Source organism: Notechis scutatus, chromosome 3 (assembly GCF_049901735.1).
Source record: "Notechis scutatus isolate UNSWTSFEM ecotype Mainland chromosome 3, rNotScu1.2, whole genome shotgun sequence".
NCBI classification, from domain to species: Eukaryota; Metazoa; Chordata; class Lepidosauria; order Squamata; family Elapidae; genus Notechis; species Notechis scutatus.
Window position 1 is genome coordinate 85,761,293 of NC_142011.1, and position 15,487 is coordinate 85,776,779.

The window sequence follows — 15,487 nt, forward strand, 5'->3', positions numbered from 1 at the left end:
TTTTATTATGCTTCACATATCTAATATATACCAGTATAGTGTTTTTTTCCATACTACTTAAAATGTTGACATAGCTTAAATTAATGAGGCAAAGCAGAGTATTGAAATATAATTACGTATTGAAAACTACAGGAAAGCAGATTGTTGGAAAGTTTTGATCACATTACTTTTAATTATGCACTGTATTGATCTGACCTATTTGAACAGGATCCAGAACTAGTGCGCAACATCTGTCGTTGGGTGAGACAAGCTGTTCAGATTCCTTTCTTTGCCAAGCTGACACCAAATGTCACAGACATTGTGAACATTGCGAGGGCTGCCCAAGAAGGTAACAAATTCAGACATATCCGCATTTCACTCTTTCTTAAAATTTGCAACTTGATAGGTAAAAAAGTAAAATGCTATATTTAGAAGTAGAGAACATAAGTAAACTTACTATTTCTTTTTTTCCCATATTTTTCCCATATTTCCTGAGCATAAAAATTAATGTGGAAAACATGGGTGACCTTGATTAGAGAGGAAACAACATAAAGGCTTAAGTGGGAGATATTAATACAAAACTGAACATAGGGCATAGCAAAGACACAGCGAGAAGGGGGATGACTTGAAACCAGATGCCATTACATTTAGTTGGGAGGAGGAAAAGTTGACAATGGAGTTGATAAGAAGGAGGAGAAAAGAGGAACAGAAGGAAAACAAAGTAAAGGCTAAAAGATCCAGTTCTCTGTAGACTGACAAGAAAGAAAAATGGGAGCATGAATGAAGCAAGGTTAGTTAGGAGAAATAGGGTCTACAACATAAGGGTAGAGTGAATAAGAATAGGACCTCCTCGCACTGTTTGTTGGTTTAATTTATACTATACATTACATCAATACTATTAGACCTAACTGCTTGCAAGGGATTAAAAAATGCTTGGGCTCCAAGAAAACATTGGAGAAAATTTGCCAGCTCTTCACTGTCCCAATTAGGGCCTGGTATTCACACATCTGTAGAGAAGAGAATCTATAGTGAGTTGATTGAAAATAGAGATGACACCTTTAGTGGTTTTAAAAATTAACAACCATTAATCTAAATTACTGATTTTAACAGCCAACAATAACATTTTGCCTGTGATCTTTCTTAGAAGCTGGAGATACATTTATTTGCTTAATCATTAGGGTCATTTGTAGGGGGAAAGAAGTGTTGCATCTGTCTGTCTTCACCTTGTCAACTGTAAAAATTCTCCAGGCAGTTTCGTTCATTACATATAAGAACATGTGATTATTACAGCTAATCCTGGCCCTGTGAAAAATGTACATCAGGATTTACATTGAAGGTTTCGAATTCCCTGTGAATGATGAAAATCATATTAACATGATGATGATGAAGAAGAAGATGCTTTTTTTTAATAGCTAGAAAGCTTCATCACCTAATTAGTACTACCATGTAACAATTTCTGTAACTTGCTGTGTTCACATGCTTGTTAAAACTATCACTAAATTTGTTGTAGGTCATGCAGATGGTGTTACCGCCACCAATACTGTGTCAGGGTTGATGGAACTAAAGGCAAATGGCATGCCTTGGCCTGCTGTGGGACACAGCAAAAAGACCACCTATGGCGGAGTATCAGGTAGGTCTTTCTGATTAAAAGTCCCTTCTTTGAGGCCTGGGAATCTAGCAAGTGATACCGTTAATATGACTGCATTATTGTGCCTGTTGTATTTTTAGTTTTGTTGCTGGTCAGTGTTTGCTAATAATCATGACAGATGGAACAGATTGACTGTGAGCGCTTATGGGCTGCCCTTTCCTGAATGGTGAAACCCTGCAACCCAATTTTACTGATAGGGTCAACCCTGAGTAATAGAGGAAGTCGCTTTTTTCTTACGACCCGACCTGCATTTTTCCTGGGATTTTTCATTCTGTTATAGTTGTCAGGGTGCATGTTAGACAGGGGCTAATCAAAGGGCACTGGGAGAAGACAAACAAACATTCCCAAATGGGTAGTTTGGTGGGATTTTTAACAGGGTGCAGTCCCTACTGTAATCTGCCTTCTTAACACATTTTCATAAACACATTTCCTCGGCTACATCCCCCAAACTTCACTGATCTGATTTTCCCCCATTTTTCTCCCTTTGTGATACATATACCAAACTGATCCATAGAGTGGATTCCAGCATAGAATGTTATTTTACGTCCTATGGTGGGGGAGGTGGGGGTGGAGTTGGTAGACAATAAACGCAGAGCTTTATTTTCACTGATGGATTAATCTGTTTGACCCCATGGCCTCAGCTGCTGTGACACCATGAACCTGGGCCTGCAGAGACAATGCCCGGAGCTTCTGGACTGTAGTGGTATGGAGATTAGTCTCCTTGGAGATATAAACAGTGGTAAATATTCATAGCATAATGGTATCCTGCTGTTTGAGCAAAATGCAGCTGAATCAGGCCAAATATACATAGTGGAAACCAGACAGACAAAAGAAAACATCCTTCTTTCAAGCAATTCTATTATTCAGATAAACATTTTCCATTTTAAAAGGAGCATTTAAAATAAACACTTAAAGTACATAAAGGCAGACGTTGGGTTACTCAAACCAGTTCCTCTCCCACGCTGTGGGATGTTAGGTATGGTGGGGAGGCTGGCAGAGAAGCAGAAAGACTGACAGGGAAGGCAGAGAGAATGCACTTGCATACTCTGGGGGTTTAAGTACCTCTTGCGTTTTATTATCCCATTTCAATTTTTTTTCTAGGCTGCCATGTTGACAGCAAAAGAATAAAAGAGGTCACCAAGGGTGCTGAGCATTAAAAATTAATAAAAGAACTATTGCAGTAGTATTTTATAGAAGTAACGTGATTTAGTGCTGTGTGGTTCCCCCCACCCCCCACTTTCATTCATTTCAAACTGCCATTTCTGAATATTCCTTTATCGCTTGGCCATCCAATAAAACTATAAAATTGCTGTATTATGAAAAGCATGTCCTCTGTGCCACAAATTTAAAGCATGTTTATAGTGCCGATTATAGTGGCACCTGAACCCTTTACCCTTTTCCATGCCTATCCCTATTTCCATAGTAAAACTCTATTTTCATGGTTGAAAATTCAATTCATTTACAGTATTTACAGGGGAGATATATATGCTTGCCATTTGAAAAGTCCCAGTCTGTGAGAAGTCAGGGAAATTTCTCCTCCAAAATTCAGAATAATGGCATTTTTGCACTGTAGTTTTAAGATTTTAACATTCACACTATTAACAAATGATGTGTGGTTGGCAGGATAAAATTAACAAAGCTAGTACTAGCCAAATCACTATAAAGCATCATTGATTTAAGTGAGAGATAGCTCACCTAATAAATAAGTCTCAATTCCGCTCTAAAAATTGGTGGATTTAGGAAACTAAATGAATGAATATCTATGGAGATTCTCAGTCATCCGGGTCATGGTTGTCCCAAAGGTGCTTTTTCAAGAGGCAACTGGCCTTTCTGGTTTTTCTTTGAAGACATTTTGCTTCTCATCCAAGAAGCTTCTTCAGCTCTGACTGGATTTAAATCCTTCCATTCCCCACCATCCAGTCAAAGCTGAAGAAGCTTCTTAGATGAGAAATGAAACGTCTTCAAAGAAAAGACAGAAAAGCCAGTTGCCTCTTGAAAAAGCACCTTTGGGATAAATGAATGAATAAAATTCCTAATATTTCAAAAGCATGCACAGTTAGTATAGTGGTAAAACAATTTCAATAAGAAAAGCATATGTTGTTGCTCTATTCACTTTGTAAAAAGTGTGCTGGGATGTCAGGGATGTGAAAATCCCAAGGGTTTCCAAAGGTACTGTCAACCTCCTGGCTGTTTGGGATAAACCTGTCACTCATGTTACATAAATATAATTGAGTGGTTTAAGGGAACTTCAGTCCTTTCTCTCTGCTTACACATAGAGACCAAAACCTAGAAGGTTAAAAAAAAAAGGTGTAAAGGAGTTTTATTTCACAATTGGGGACAACGCTCATCTCCGTTTCAAGGCCACTGAGCTAGCACTGTCCAAATGCATTTTCGCGATCATGTGGCAAGCATGATGTCACAGAGTGCTGTTACCTTCCCACCGTAGTGGTACCTATTTATCTACTTGCATGTGCACGCTTTTGAACGTTTAGGTTGGCAGGAGCTGAGGCAAGGTCAGGAGCTCACCCCATCACTGACACTCGGCTCTCAAACCTGGGCTGCCAGCTTTCCAGCCACCCACTTAGAAGGGCCACCCAAAAAAAATCGAACTTCTTTGGGAATTTTCATTTTTCCTGCAGGGACTGGCAATACTACTAACATGATCTCTCCAAGATTTGAATGGGCCATCCACAATGCTGCCAATTTCTAAATTAAAAAAAAAGAAAAAGAAAAGAAACACCAGGAAAGCTGAAACTCAAATTGAGCAGAGGTTGGTAAAGGATGTTAAAACACATGCTGATGGTCTGGCCCAGGCCTGTCATACATCACGTGCAGTCCATGCCCATCCTGGCTCCACAAAAGCAAAAAACATCGCAATACATCACAATCTGAGTTTGACACCTGTAGTCTGGCCTATTGTTCAAACATTATAATGCAAAATTCTGGACAATGGGTGACTGCCAGTGCAATATTAGGCTGCAACTATAGAAATACAGTTTCTAAATCATGTTAACTGTTTCACTTTACTCTATAATGGTTAGACCCACACATAAATAGTTTGGTAGAATTTTGGCCTGTTCAGTGTCTCCCGCTGACCCTGTTTACTTAGGCAATCGTTTATTCGCAGTCCTACTTTCTTTTCTATTGGAAAGTACGGATGAGATCACCTATATCCTCAAGATCCTGAACTTTTCTTCCTTAATCTTTAGAACATGTAGTGGTGTTCTTAGTTGTTATTTGCAATAGCGTTTCTTCTCAAGAGTAGTTAGCATGAAATGATCATGGTCAGTAAATGCAGATGTTATTCAGCCACATCTTTCCTCCTTTCAAAAGACATATAATTCATGAGCCAGATCAGTTCTATCAGATTGTTGGGGCAGTGTCTCATGATAAAAGGATTCTTCTCGTAGTCTTCTTGCAGAGCACAATCAACCTATCTCTTCAAAACCTGTTTCTTCTGCAGAAGTTTGGGATTTGAATTTTAGTTCCAAAGATACAGATTATATTTCAGAACTCTTTCATCTGGTTATTTCCTTTGCCTAGTGGACTTACTCCTTTGTTTTATTGTACTATGTTCATATATAGATATTTTTTTTTTGCCTCTTTCAATTCCTGTCCTTCATTTGATTTTGGGAAGGTATATTCATTCAGCTGCAATATGGCTACTTCCTACTTCTGTGTTTTGACTTTTTTGTTAAGGACTACTACAAGCTTGAACTTGCTTCAGATGCATGGCAGGAACCCAAATATATCACAAGCAGTAAAATCCATTTTTACAAATCCTGTCTATTCATTTTCACCATCTCTTTCTTAAGCTATTACCAACAGAAATAATCCATTTTTCAGACTCTCAGGTTACCTGAATTCCTATTGTTCACATTCATAGGAAAAAAAATGTTAAGGATTTCTCCCTGAACAATTCTACCTATTTTTATTAGTTCACCCACTTTGCTAATTTTGTAAAAACTGCTGCTTTATATTCCCCATACAATCTATTCAATAGTCACTGCTTCTTCAATAGATTGCAGTATCCAAATCCCCACAATGGGAACTGGGAGCTCTTAAAACAGACAATTGAAATCAGCAGCTATTCAGAATATGGCCTACTCACCACCACATAGCTATAAAGCATACAACACTCTTTGTTGCCTTCAAGGCATTGCCTGGACTAGTCCCAGCAATTCTCTTGGCAAGATTTCAGAAGTGTTTTGCCATTGCCTGCTTCCCAGGGCTGAGAGAGATTGACTGGCCCAAGGTGCCCCAGCTGGCTTTTTTTTTCCTAAGGCAGGAGTAGAACTCAGTCTCCTGATTTCTAGCCTGAAGCCTTAACGATTGCACCAAACTGGTTCTTAGTGTTTCTAATGACTCCTCGGTGTCAATGTTACAGGATCGATAGATCAGTTTTCTGAAAAAGCTGGCATAAGTTACCTGTCCAGTTATTTCTGATTAATAGAGCACTAAAGTATTGCAACATGACTTTCAAAACATGGCAAAAGCTCATGAGTTCAGAATAAATACTTTAACAGGGCAGATGTGCCATGTACACATGTGCCCTTCCTTCAATATTATTCCGTCACCAAAAACATTTCAGAACTGCACATATTTCATCATATTTGGTTGTATATGTGAGTGGATTTTAAAATAAGCAGCAATTAAATTTGCCCCCTGCTTTTTTCCAAAGAATACCAAAGATAACCACGTTTTTTAAAGATTTCCATTTAGAAGGATTTATAGCTCAAACTGTCTCACTGCATTTCTTTCTATGTTATGCAATTGTAACTACAAATTGTTCTATAGTTGGGGAGCCTGCTGTTTGCATTCTGCTATGCTATTTTTTGTATTACTGAAATAAATTATTCTAATAGGATTAGTTCTAAATTATAGATTTGTAAAAGTAATATAGTGTGCATTACAGGGGAGGGGGTTAATAGAAAAACCTGTATTCCAGAATCAAATGACAGTTAAGTAATATCATTAAATAATTAAAATATTATTCTGGTTTATTCATCCTATATTATGATTTAAAGTCATATTTTATAATAGGATCATAGATCTCATTCCTCAGAGCATACATGATAGGATTATTATTTTATTTCTTTTTGGTAGAAATCAGAGCTTTATTCATATTATTTAACATAAAGTTTATTTTTAATTCATTATATGAAACACGGACAATATGAATTCTCCATGTTGGTACTGTATATTGAGAGCAAGATCTATCAAACATCAAAGGATATATGTTTCAGTATGTTGGATAACACTCATTCTGGAAAATGCAATCCATCTAGAGTTCCCTCATTGATTTAGCACTTTCAACTCTGTAAAAATGCATCTCTTCTGCCACAGTTTTAATTGATAATTAATGCTTAGCATGGGCTCTATTGTAAATATTGCCTCTTTTGGGTTTTTTTTCTTTTCCAGTTTGTTTACCTCTTTAAATATTTGCCTGAGTAAGAGTATAGATCAAATAAATAAACTGATCTGTAGGAACCCCATTCTAGCAACTTTATTCTTCCATTTCAGGTGATACAGAAAATTTGCATAACAATATGTAAACCATGGATCAGTACCAGCTAAACCCTTGTTCCTGAGAACTTTCTTCCTTTTGGAAGCATAGATAGGGTAGCTTACATTGTTTACCCAAATGATTTATATTTCAAGCTCTGTCAGAGCTAAGAGCTATTTAGTCTGGGCAAGTTGTCCATGATATTTAAACATTGTCCAAACTAAACAGAACTTCATTTTAATTTTGCATCAGCAACTTGTACTTCACTTATTCTGTGATGTCACTTTGTTTGCTGTTCTATCAAGTATGAACAGGACGCCTCCTTCATGTAATCTTCATGAGCAAAACTGAAAAAGTTGTCTGAATATTTCCATTCACATGCATGGGTGCCCACGTATAGAGACTGTATTGCCTATTTGGAAAATAATTAATGAAAGATTATTTTAAAAGTCCATTGATCCGGAGTGGACACACATATACATAGTGATATTTTGAATTTTGACATCTAAGTTGCTAATGTAAGACCTGGAGATTTGAAATTTCTTTTCTTTTTTCCACTTCTTTCAAATTGATAGTAACTTCTGGAAAGGTATTTTTGTTTGTTTGTTTGGTTGGTTAAACTCTTCTGTAGTTAAAATTAACAGTCATTTTTAATTCATTTGGGTTTTTAGTTATTAAAATGGTTTATGTACCACCTCTTCCCAAGAGACTGGGTGGTTTACATCCATAAAAACACAATGAAAAAAACCCAATAATCAATAAAATTAATGTAAGATATTAAAATCACATTGTCTGCTTACTGGGGACGGGGGTGGCTGGCTGTGGGTGGGGGGAGGAAGACCAATCCTTTTACCTTGGGAAAAATCAGTCACAGAGTTTGGAGACTATATTACTTCTACATAATAAAAATAAAAGGCAGTTGTCTTTAGTTGAGAAGACGTGTAAAACTAATACAGAAATCATACTTTAAATCAACTTTTCCAAAGACCCATTAATGTCTGAAAGTGTGACACATGACATGAAACATGAAAATTATGTTCGAAACCTTCCATGGCATCTATACCCTCTTCTATAAGAATACTGAAAAAACATAAACCATTAAGTAAGAACTCATCTCACCTTAGCAAAGCTTTACTAGCTAGTGTGTCAGGATTCATTAATCTCTAGCCACTCTTTCCACAACTAGTGGGCCTGTTTTTCAACTATTTTGGTTGCCTGATATCTTAAAAGCATGTCTTGAATTAATATCTGCTTTGGTTTGTAATAGCCTATTAATCAAGGATTTATATTTTTCACTCTTTGGGGAAATTTATGATACAGTTAACTAAGGAACAGTCATATTTTAAAGGTTAATCATACTCCTTACTTGCATCACTTAATTTCAGAGGAACTGCTTTGTTCTCATGAGTAGTCATAAAAATATTTAAGCATTTGTGTAATGTTTTCCAGAGGAATTGTACAAAATGTTCCAGTCTTGAAACAAAACACCCAGTCTTGAAACAAAACACTCATTTTTATTCCGAACTTGAGACAAAACACACAAGTTTTTTCCTATTTCTCAGGAGCATTATTTTAAACATTCCAGCTGTTCTGGCTACTGCAATTGATGCATTGCTTTGAAAGCTGTGATTTAGTTATTTATCTATTATTATTTTTTTTAAAAAAACAAAAGTGTGAAACCTCACTATTACAGTTAGAGCAACTACTTCTAACTCTTTTCCTACTGGGTATGGTGTGACTAAATAATCTATTGCAGAGGAAAGCTTCATAGAAAGCAACTACTATCTAAATACATGTATAGAATAAATGTTGATGATAGACACTATTCCTAACTCACCAGGTTAGAGAAGATGCTGCTACATCTTCATCCAGAAAAGATTCAGTGTGGTTTGTTGAAAAGATGATCACTGGGTTGTTGTTGTTTTTTTAAAGTTGTCTATCTGCTGTTCTGTTGCCTGCCCTCTACCAAATGAAAAGGTATGCATTTATAAACACACTGTGTGCTTTCTGCAGGTGTTGGTAATGTTGTTGAAGTTACCAGGGTTGTAAAATATAAATGGAAAAGCTGTGTTTGTGGAAATTGAGTGTGTGGGCAGTATGCACTGTGGGTATGAACCTGTGTTTTGTGAGGCTGAGCTTCTAGGGTGTATGCTAAAGTGATGATGTTTTTTGTTGATTTGTTGAACACTGCTGCCTAGCAAATGCAGTAGTGTTAATATAGAACATTGTTTTTACTGTTGTTAGTGCTGTTATTCATGCACTAGCTTAAGGACATTTTTTTTTTCAGCTGCTCCTAGTAGAAATAATCACATCAATCCAGCAAATATGTTGTTCTTTCCTGCAGAAAACTGTGCCTGTTAAACAGGCTACAAAAAAAGGCTTGCTCTGGCTAAAGCTTTGCATCCATTGCATATTAATCTTTTCAGCTGTTTCTAAGAAATTCTACACAGGCCAGAGAGAAAAATAAGCAAGCAAAGTATTTGTACTACTTGAACTGTTTACAGTTTCATTCTGTAAAAACTATAGAAAATATTTTGAGTTTTGTCTTGGTAGGAAATAGCCAACTCGGAATATTCTGGTGGAACATTTTACTGTTTTGTCTTATCTAGTTCAAAATATATTTCCCCAGTTTTCCAGCCTTTGCTATCTGTACACATTTTGTCTATAATCCTTTCAGTGGCACTGCAGCAGAGGTGGTATTCAGCAGGTTCTGACCAGTTCTGGAGAACCGATAGCGGAAATTTTGAGTAGTCCAGAGAACCAGCAAATACCACCTCTGACTGGCCCCACCCCCATCTATTCTCTGCCTCCCGAGTTGCTGCTGATCGGCTGGGTCTTCTTTTGTTGCCTTGCACAGGAAAACAGAGCTGGAAAGCAGGTTAGTGGAGTGGGGAGGGAATGGGATTTTGCAGTAACCTTCTCCCAGTAGTGGGGAGGGAATGGGGATTTTACAGTATCCTTCCCCTGCCACGCCCACCAAGCCACACCACACCCACCAAGCCACGCCCACAGAACCAGTAGTAAAAAAATTTGAATCCCACCATTGCACTGCAGCTTAAGTCAGCATAACACTGTAAGGCATTACTACTGACTGAAAACTTAGCAACCAAATCTTGCCACTGAAGTTGTTGCTAAGTGGCTTTATAGCTGAAACACATTCACACCGTTGGAACTTCAGCCAAGAACTTCCTGACTCATAGTTCAAAGAAGCCTTTTCATAATCCAACTTCTGTTACATATTTGCCATTCCTTCCAAATAACAATAGAACATGGGCCTTTTTCAATGGAGATGAAAATGGATCACATTAAGTCATTAATTTGTACATAAGTTATTTCCTCTACAGTTATTACAGGTCTGATGTGGAACACATATTTTAGGGAAGAAAAAGTTAAAAGTGCTTCTTGGTGGTCTTCTGACTGTTTTGTGACCAACCAGATCAGAAACCCCACATTTTAACAGCTTTATTTATCGGAGCCTATCCCTCATCTTCAGTAGCACTTTTTAAAATGTCAAAAGGCACTTTTAACCTCAGAGTTTAAAAATAATCAAACACTCAAAGTACATTCCCTTGATGCCACAAGTGTTAGTTTCTGACAGGAAAAAAAGGTTAAAGTTGAATGTTTGCATACACAAACAAATACATAAAATTTCCTTTCTGGAATTTTCTAGAAGGAAATCTTTTTCTGTACAGTCATAAAATAACATTGGGGTTTCGATTTATCCTTCATGGTATGTTTTGTATTCTATTTGTATAACATATGAAATTATGATTAGTAATGGTGGTTTGGAATAATACCTGCAGTGACAAATCATGGCTTACTAATAACCAAAGAAACAGAATTGAAAGTTGTGGTTCCAAATGAACTGCATATTATGATTTCTGCTACCTATGGTTTGGCACAAGTGCTGAATTGAAAAGTCAAACCTACAGCAATAGTCTCTGAAGATTGCTGAGCCAAGGACAAAGAGGGAGCTTAATAACTTGAGAACTGAACAGATAAACAGGAAAAATAAACAAGCAACTTTGGCCCAAGATTCCAACAACACATTTGAAAACTCAAATCAAGTTTTAGGGTTTCAATTTGATTCTTAGGCTTTAGCAACATTTTTTTAAAAAAATAATTCAGTTGGTTAAGAGTTACATGTTTCTTATTTGTTTTGCTTTGCATGTTCCTGAACAGTTAGCAATGCTAGATGCTCAGAATTCACCACATCCAATTGTGAGGATGATTATTTATTATTTTGTTAGTATGCCCAGTAAGTGGAATTCTCTAGATGAAAGCTATTTTAATTTATAAAAAGTGTAAATGGTTAAAGAACACATGGACATAAGTCTATAAATAAATATCCAAATGTAAGGTGAGTGTTAAAAGATGGATTCCGGGGAAGCAGAGTGAATATTGCTGACAATTGTTTCCTGCCAACTCTATACCCATTTCACCATTCTCCTTGAAGGGCAAGGAGAGGCGACAGATTGAGCAACTGCACCAATCCAGCCAATTTTCTTCTATTGTTTCTTCTTCTGTTTTCTCTAACCTCAATTATTCTCATTCACAGAAAAAAAAAAAGAGAAAGGTAAAGCAAAGCAATAAGGAAAGAAGTTGAATATTATTATATGGGTCACCAGAATAACAGCACAGCTTATTTTAGAATATATAACTAACAACAGCCCACTCCTGTCTGGTTAGCAGTGCAGCTGGTATATTAGCCTAAGATTATTAAAGGTGTTCTAATTATCATGTGAAAGCTCATGTTTGGTATTAGTTACTAGAATGAATCCAGGAAGGCCTGCTGTATTGCTCTGGGCAAAATATATTCCTCACCAAAGAGGAATATTTTACATTTGCAAATAGGAAAAACCAATCCTAAAATAAGAATTAATTCCATATATATCTTGCATATTTTATTAATCCACTTCAATTTTGTCTTTACACAAACTTTATCAATAAGATTGGGTAAAAGAAGTGACTAAACTTAATGGACTTAATGATTGAATTGAGATTTCAATCAACTCTCCTTTCCCAAGTTGAAAAATCATAAGTTACCGTATGATATATTAGGCCTCTTAATTCAGATTGTATATTAAAAATTGGCTAATATTGTGACTTGACAAACTCATCTGATTAACACTATAATCTTGTAAAATTGGCTTATTGGATTAAGTAAGATTTATTCTCAGATAAACATGAATTGGAATATAGTCTAAATGTCCTTACTTGGGGATAATATTGGTTAAGTTAATGGGGAAAAGAAGACTGTAGTTTCCATACTTAATATTTGGACTATTGTGTGCATGGATCAGAGAATTAAGTTTATAAGATCAACCTGGAGCTTCTAAAATGCTCTAAACAAAGTCTAATTTAATTTATTTAAAACAGATGTTCCACAAATAGTATGATTTGATTCCATTTAAATAGATGTTTGTGGATCCTATTTCTGGGTCCTGCTTTCTAGCATTGGAGAAAACATATTAGCTGAAAGATTTTGTTTTAAGCTCTGTGCAATACATTTTTTAACCATACTAGATGTTTTTCATGAATTAAGTTTCTTAAAAATCCATAGAAACTTCAGTCCTTTATTGTGTTTCTACCCTTTCTAAAGATTTGGAGGAAAAGTTGATGAAATTTCTAGCAAGCAGTATGATACTCCTTCTTGTGAGCTGGAAACTAATTATTGGAACAATTCTAACCTTTTAGGACAAGTGGCAAAGCTCATAAGCCAAAAAAAAATAAAATCAAAATGTTCAAATTATTACTTTGGGGCAACTGAGATATGTCATGTACCAGATGGCAACAGGCAAATAAAATTGTAGAGGGAAATAGCATTCATTATATTCAATAAGAAATTATATCCTTTAAATATGAATAGAGAATAAAGAATAGAGAATCTGTAGAAATCATTCAGGAACTTAGTGATTATATACTAAGCAAAACAAAACAAAAAAACAAAAAAGTTTTATAGAAAAAGACAAAGAACAAAACTGCATAGTCATATGGAACAAATAACAAAAGGGATGTCATACTATCCATGAGATCCTGTCACTGCCTTAACCTACTTACTCAATCCCCCAGTATATTCAGAATAACACCAAAGGACACTAGCGAATATTCTTGCCTTTGCTTCCATATTTTCCCTCAACCAGTTCTCCTATTCTTTCCTTTAGGAATACTAGTATCACGGTATCTCGGAGCTTTAGATATATAGAGGGCCCCGTGGACGTGCAGATTAAGACTGAAACTGAATAGGATTAGCCACACTTTCCCAAATGCGTCTAGTTCCAATCCATTTCCCTTTGTATCTGTGAAAAGAGATATAATTCAGTCCAAGTTAAATAAGTTTAAGTATCACTAATTTCAATTAATTTCCTTACATTGGAATCAGTAGAATTTAAAAAATACTTAATTCTGTCCAGTTTGTAGTCTTGTTTTAGAAGCAATTATTTATAATAAAGCAAATAAATAAATAAATAAAAGTAAATAAATAAAGTAAATAAAGTAAAGCTGAAAGGAAAAGAAATTAAGTGTCTAATTCAGTAGCAATTTCCCTGTTTAAATGGTGTGACAGAAGATATATAAAACACAATTGTTTTTTCCATCATCTCAAATAAAATATTGCAGCTGAAATATCCCTGTTATGGTTTTCATATGGAAAATGAATCATTTAAAAACACACACCATATTTTGCTTGAATTCTTTTACAAATCATATATTTAAACTATCTCCAGGAAAATCTTGATAAATCTACCATAAAAGTGATTTACTACACACACACACACACACACACACAAACACCCTATAGATATTGTATACCTAAACAGAGCCCCCCCACACACACACACATTCACAGTGTTTTTATTAATAGATAACATACATGTCAACTTCCCAGAAATTGATTGAATGGATTTGATAAGGCATATCTGTTCTGATCCTCTGATACATCACTTGGTGAGGACTTCATGGGGTGCAGTGAAAGGAGGAAAGGAGGAGGAGGAGGAGAATGAGCTTACATTTTCCAACTCACAAGTTGTTTATTGATTATGTGATGTCAGCTGTAGTCATTAGACATGAATCGAAATTTAGCTATTGTGAGACAGGAAATGTATGTGATATGCATGCATGTAAGAGCAGAGGGTACAATTCAGCTCTGTTAAAATCAATGGGGCTCATACAATTTATTTTAGTAGGAGGTAAATTGCACCTGGAGAGAAAATCAGAGAGAATAGAAGAGACCATGCGAAAAGCCTATTTTACAGAGCAAGGCCACAAAAAGCCTACTCAGAGAGCAAGGCTGCAACACAAATCTGATATGATTTTAATTTGGGGCTATTATTTCTCTTAAGTGGAGCTCACTCATTAGAGTGGCTCATTTACATGCATTATGTACACAGACTTACAAAGAATTTGCTTTATTCTCTCATGGTAGTCCTGCCTGCTGGCTCATTTTTCTCATTCCACCCCCGCCCATCTCAGCACTGGTCTGAGCAGAAAGAGACCAGAGCCTTAATAATAGATTTTTCACAGTGAGCTTGCCTGTTACCTGCCCTACACTAATCCTCACTGTTCATGTTTGCTTCATGGCAACAAAGCAGACAGAAGGAAAATGCCAAGTGGTGGAGTTTGAGGTACAGCCCTGCCATAGCTTGACATTTCAGCAGAATAGCAGTTTATGAGATGCATAATTTTTCATCGGGGACTGAGCTGCTATTTTCATAGAAGCTTGCAGCTCATCGACTGAATGAGAACTAGGGCAAAGGTTTGCAGATCCAATCCTTCCATTCTTGGTTTTTTAAAAATAAAATAAGTCCTTAAATATTTTTTTTACAACGTGTGTAGGGCTAAGTATTGTAATCACGCCACGGAAAGAAAGACATTTCTTTCTTTCCTGTGATTTAGACAGACTTTGACGACATACAGGCATCTGCGTTAACAGTCATTTGATTATTTATTTTCTTTGTTATCATTGTTCAGGAAGCCTTTTCTGTAGGGGTACCCCTCCCCCCCCCCAAATCAAGATTTCATTTTAATAATGAAGAGCATTAAAAGGTGATTTGAGACATTGCATAAAAGTGTTACTAAGATTTACTCATTGGTGCAGTTCTGATGTTTATACATAGCACAAGTAATTGCAGGGTTTGTCTTTTTTTTTTTTTTTTACAATATTCTTGTAAGGTATGCTGATAGTCTTAACTATCATTTTGCAGCAGAAGAGCTGAGGTTAATACCACTGGTAAATTCCTTGCTGAAGCTTGAGTTGAGAAGATATTCTGCCTTATGTTCACTGCAATATATTAGCTTCATCATAAGAACAACTAGCTTCTTTCTGAAGCTTTTGTATGTCTATCAATATTTTATTT

The 15,487-nt window shown here is 36.1% G+C and overlaps 1 protein-coding gene across 4 annotated transcripts in view; it reads left to right on the forward strand.

The window, feature by feature from the left end:
* The window catches only part of DPYD (dihydropyrimidine dehydrogenase), a 679,957-nt gene that overhangs the window by 525,503 nt on the left and 138,967 nt on the right, over positions 1-15,487 (forward strand). For all 4 annotated transcript variants that reach the window (XM_087960624.1, XM_087960625.1, XM_087960623.1 and 1 more), the window contains 2 exons: positions 208-328; positions 1,490-1,609. In XM_087960624.1, the coding sequence (XP_087816750.1) occupies positions 208-328; positions 1,490-1,609 (241 nt within the window). The remainder of the gene's footprint in view (positions 1-207; positions 329-1,489; positions 1,610-15,487) is intronic.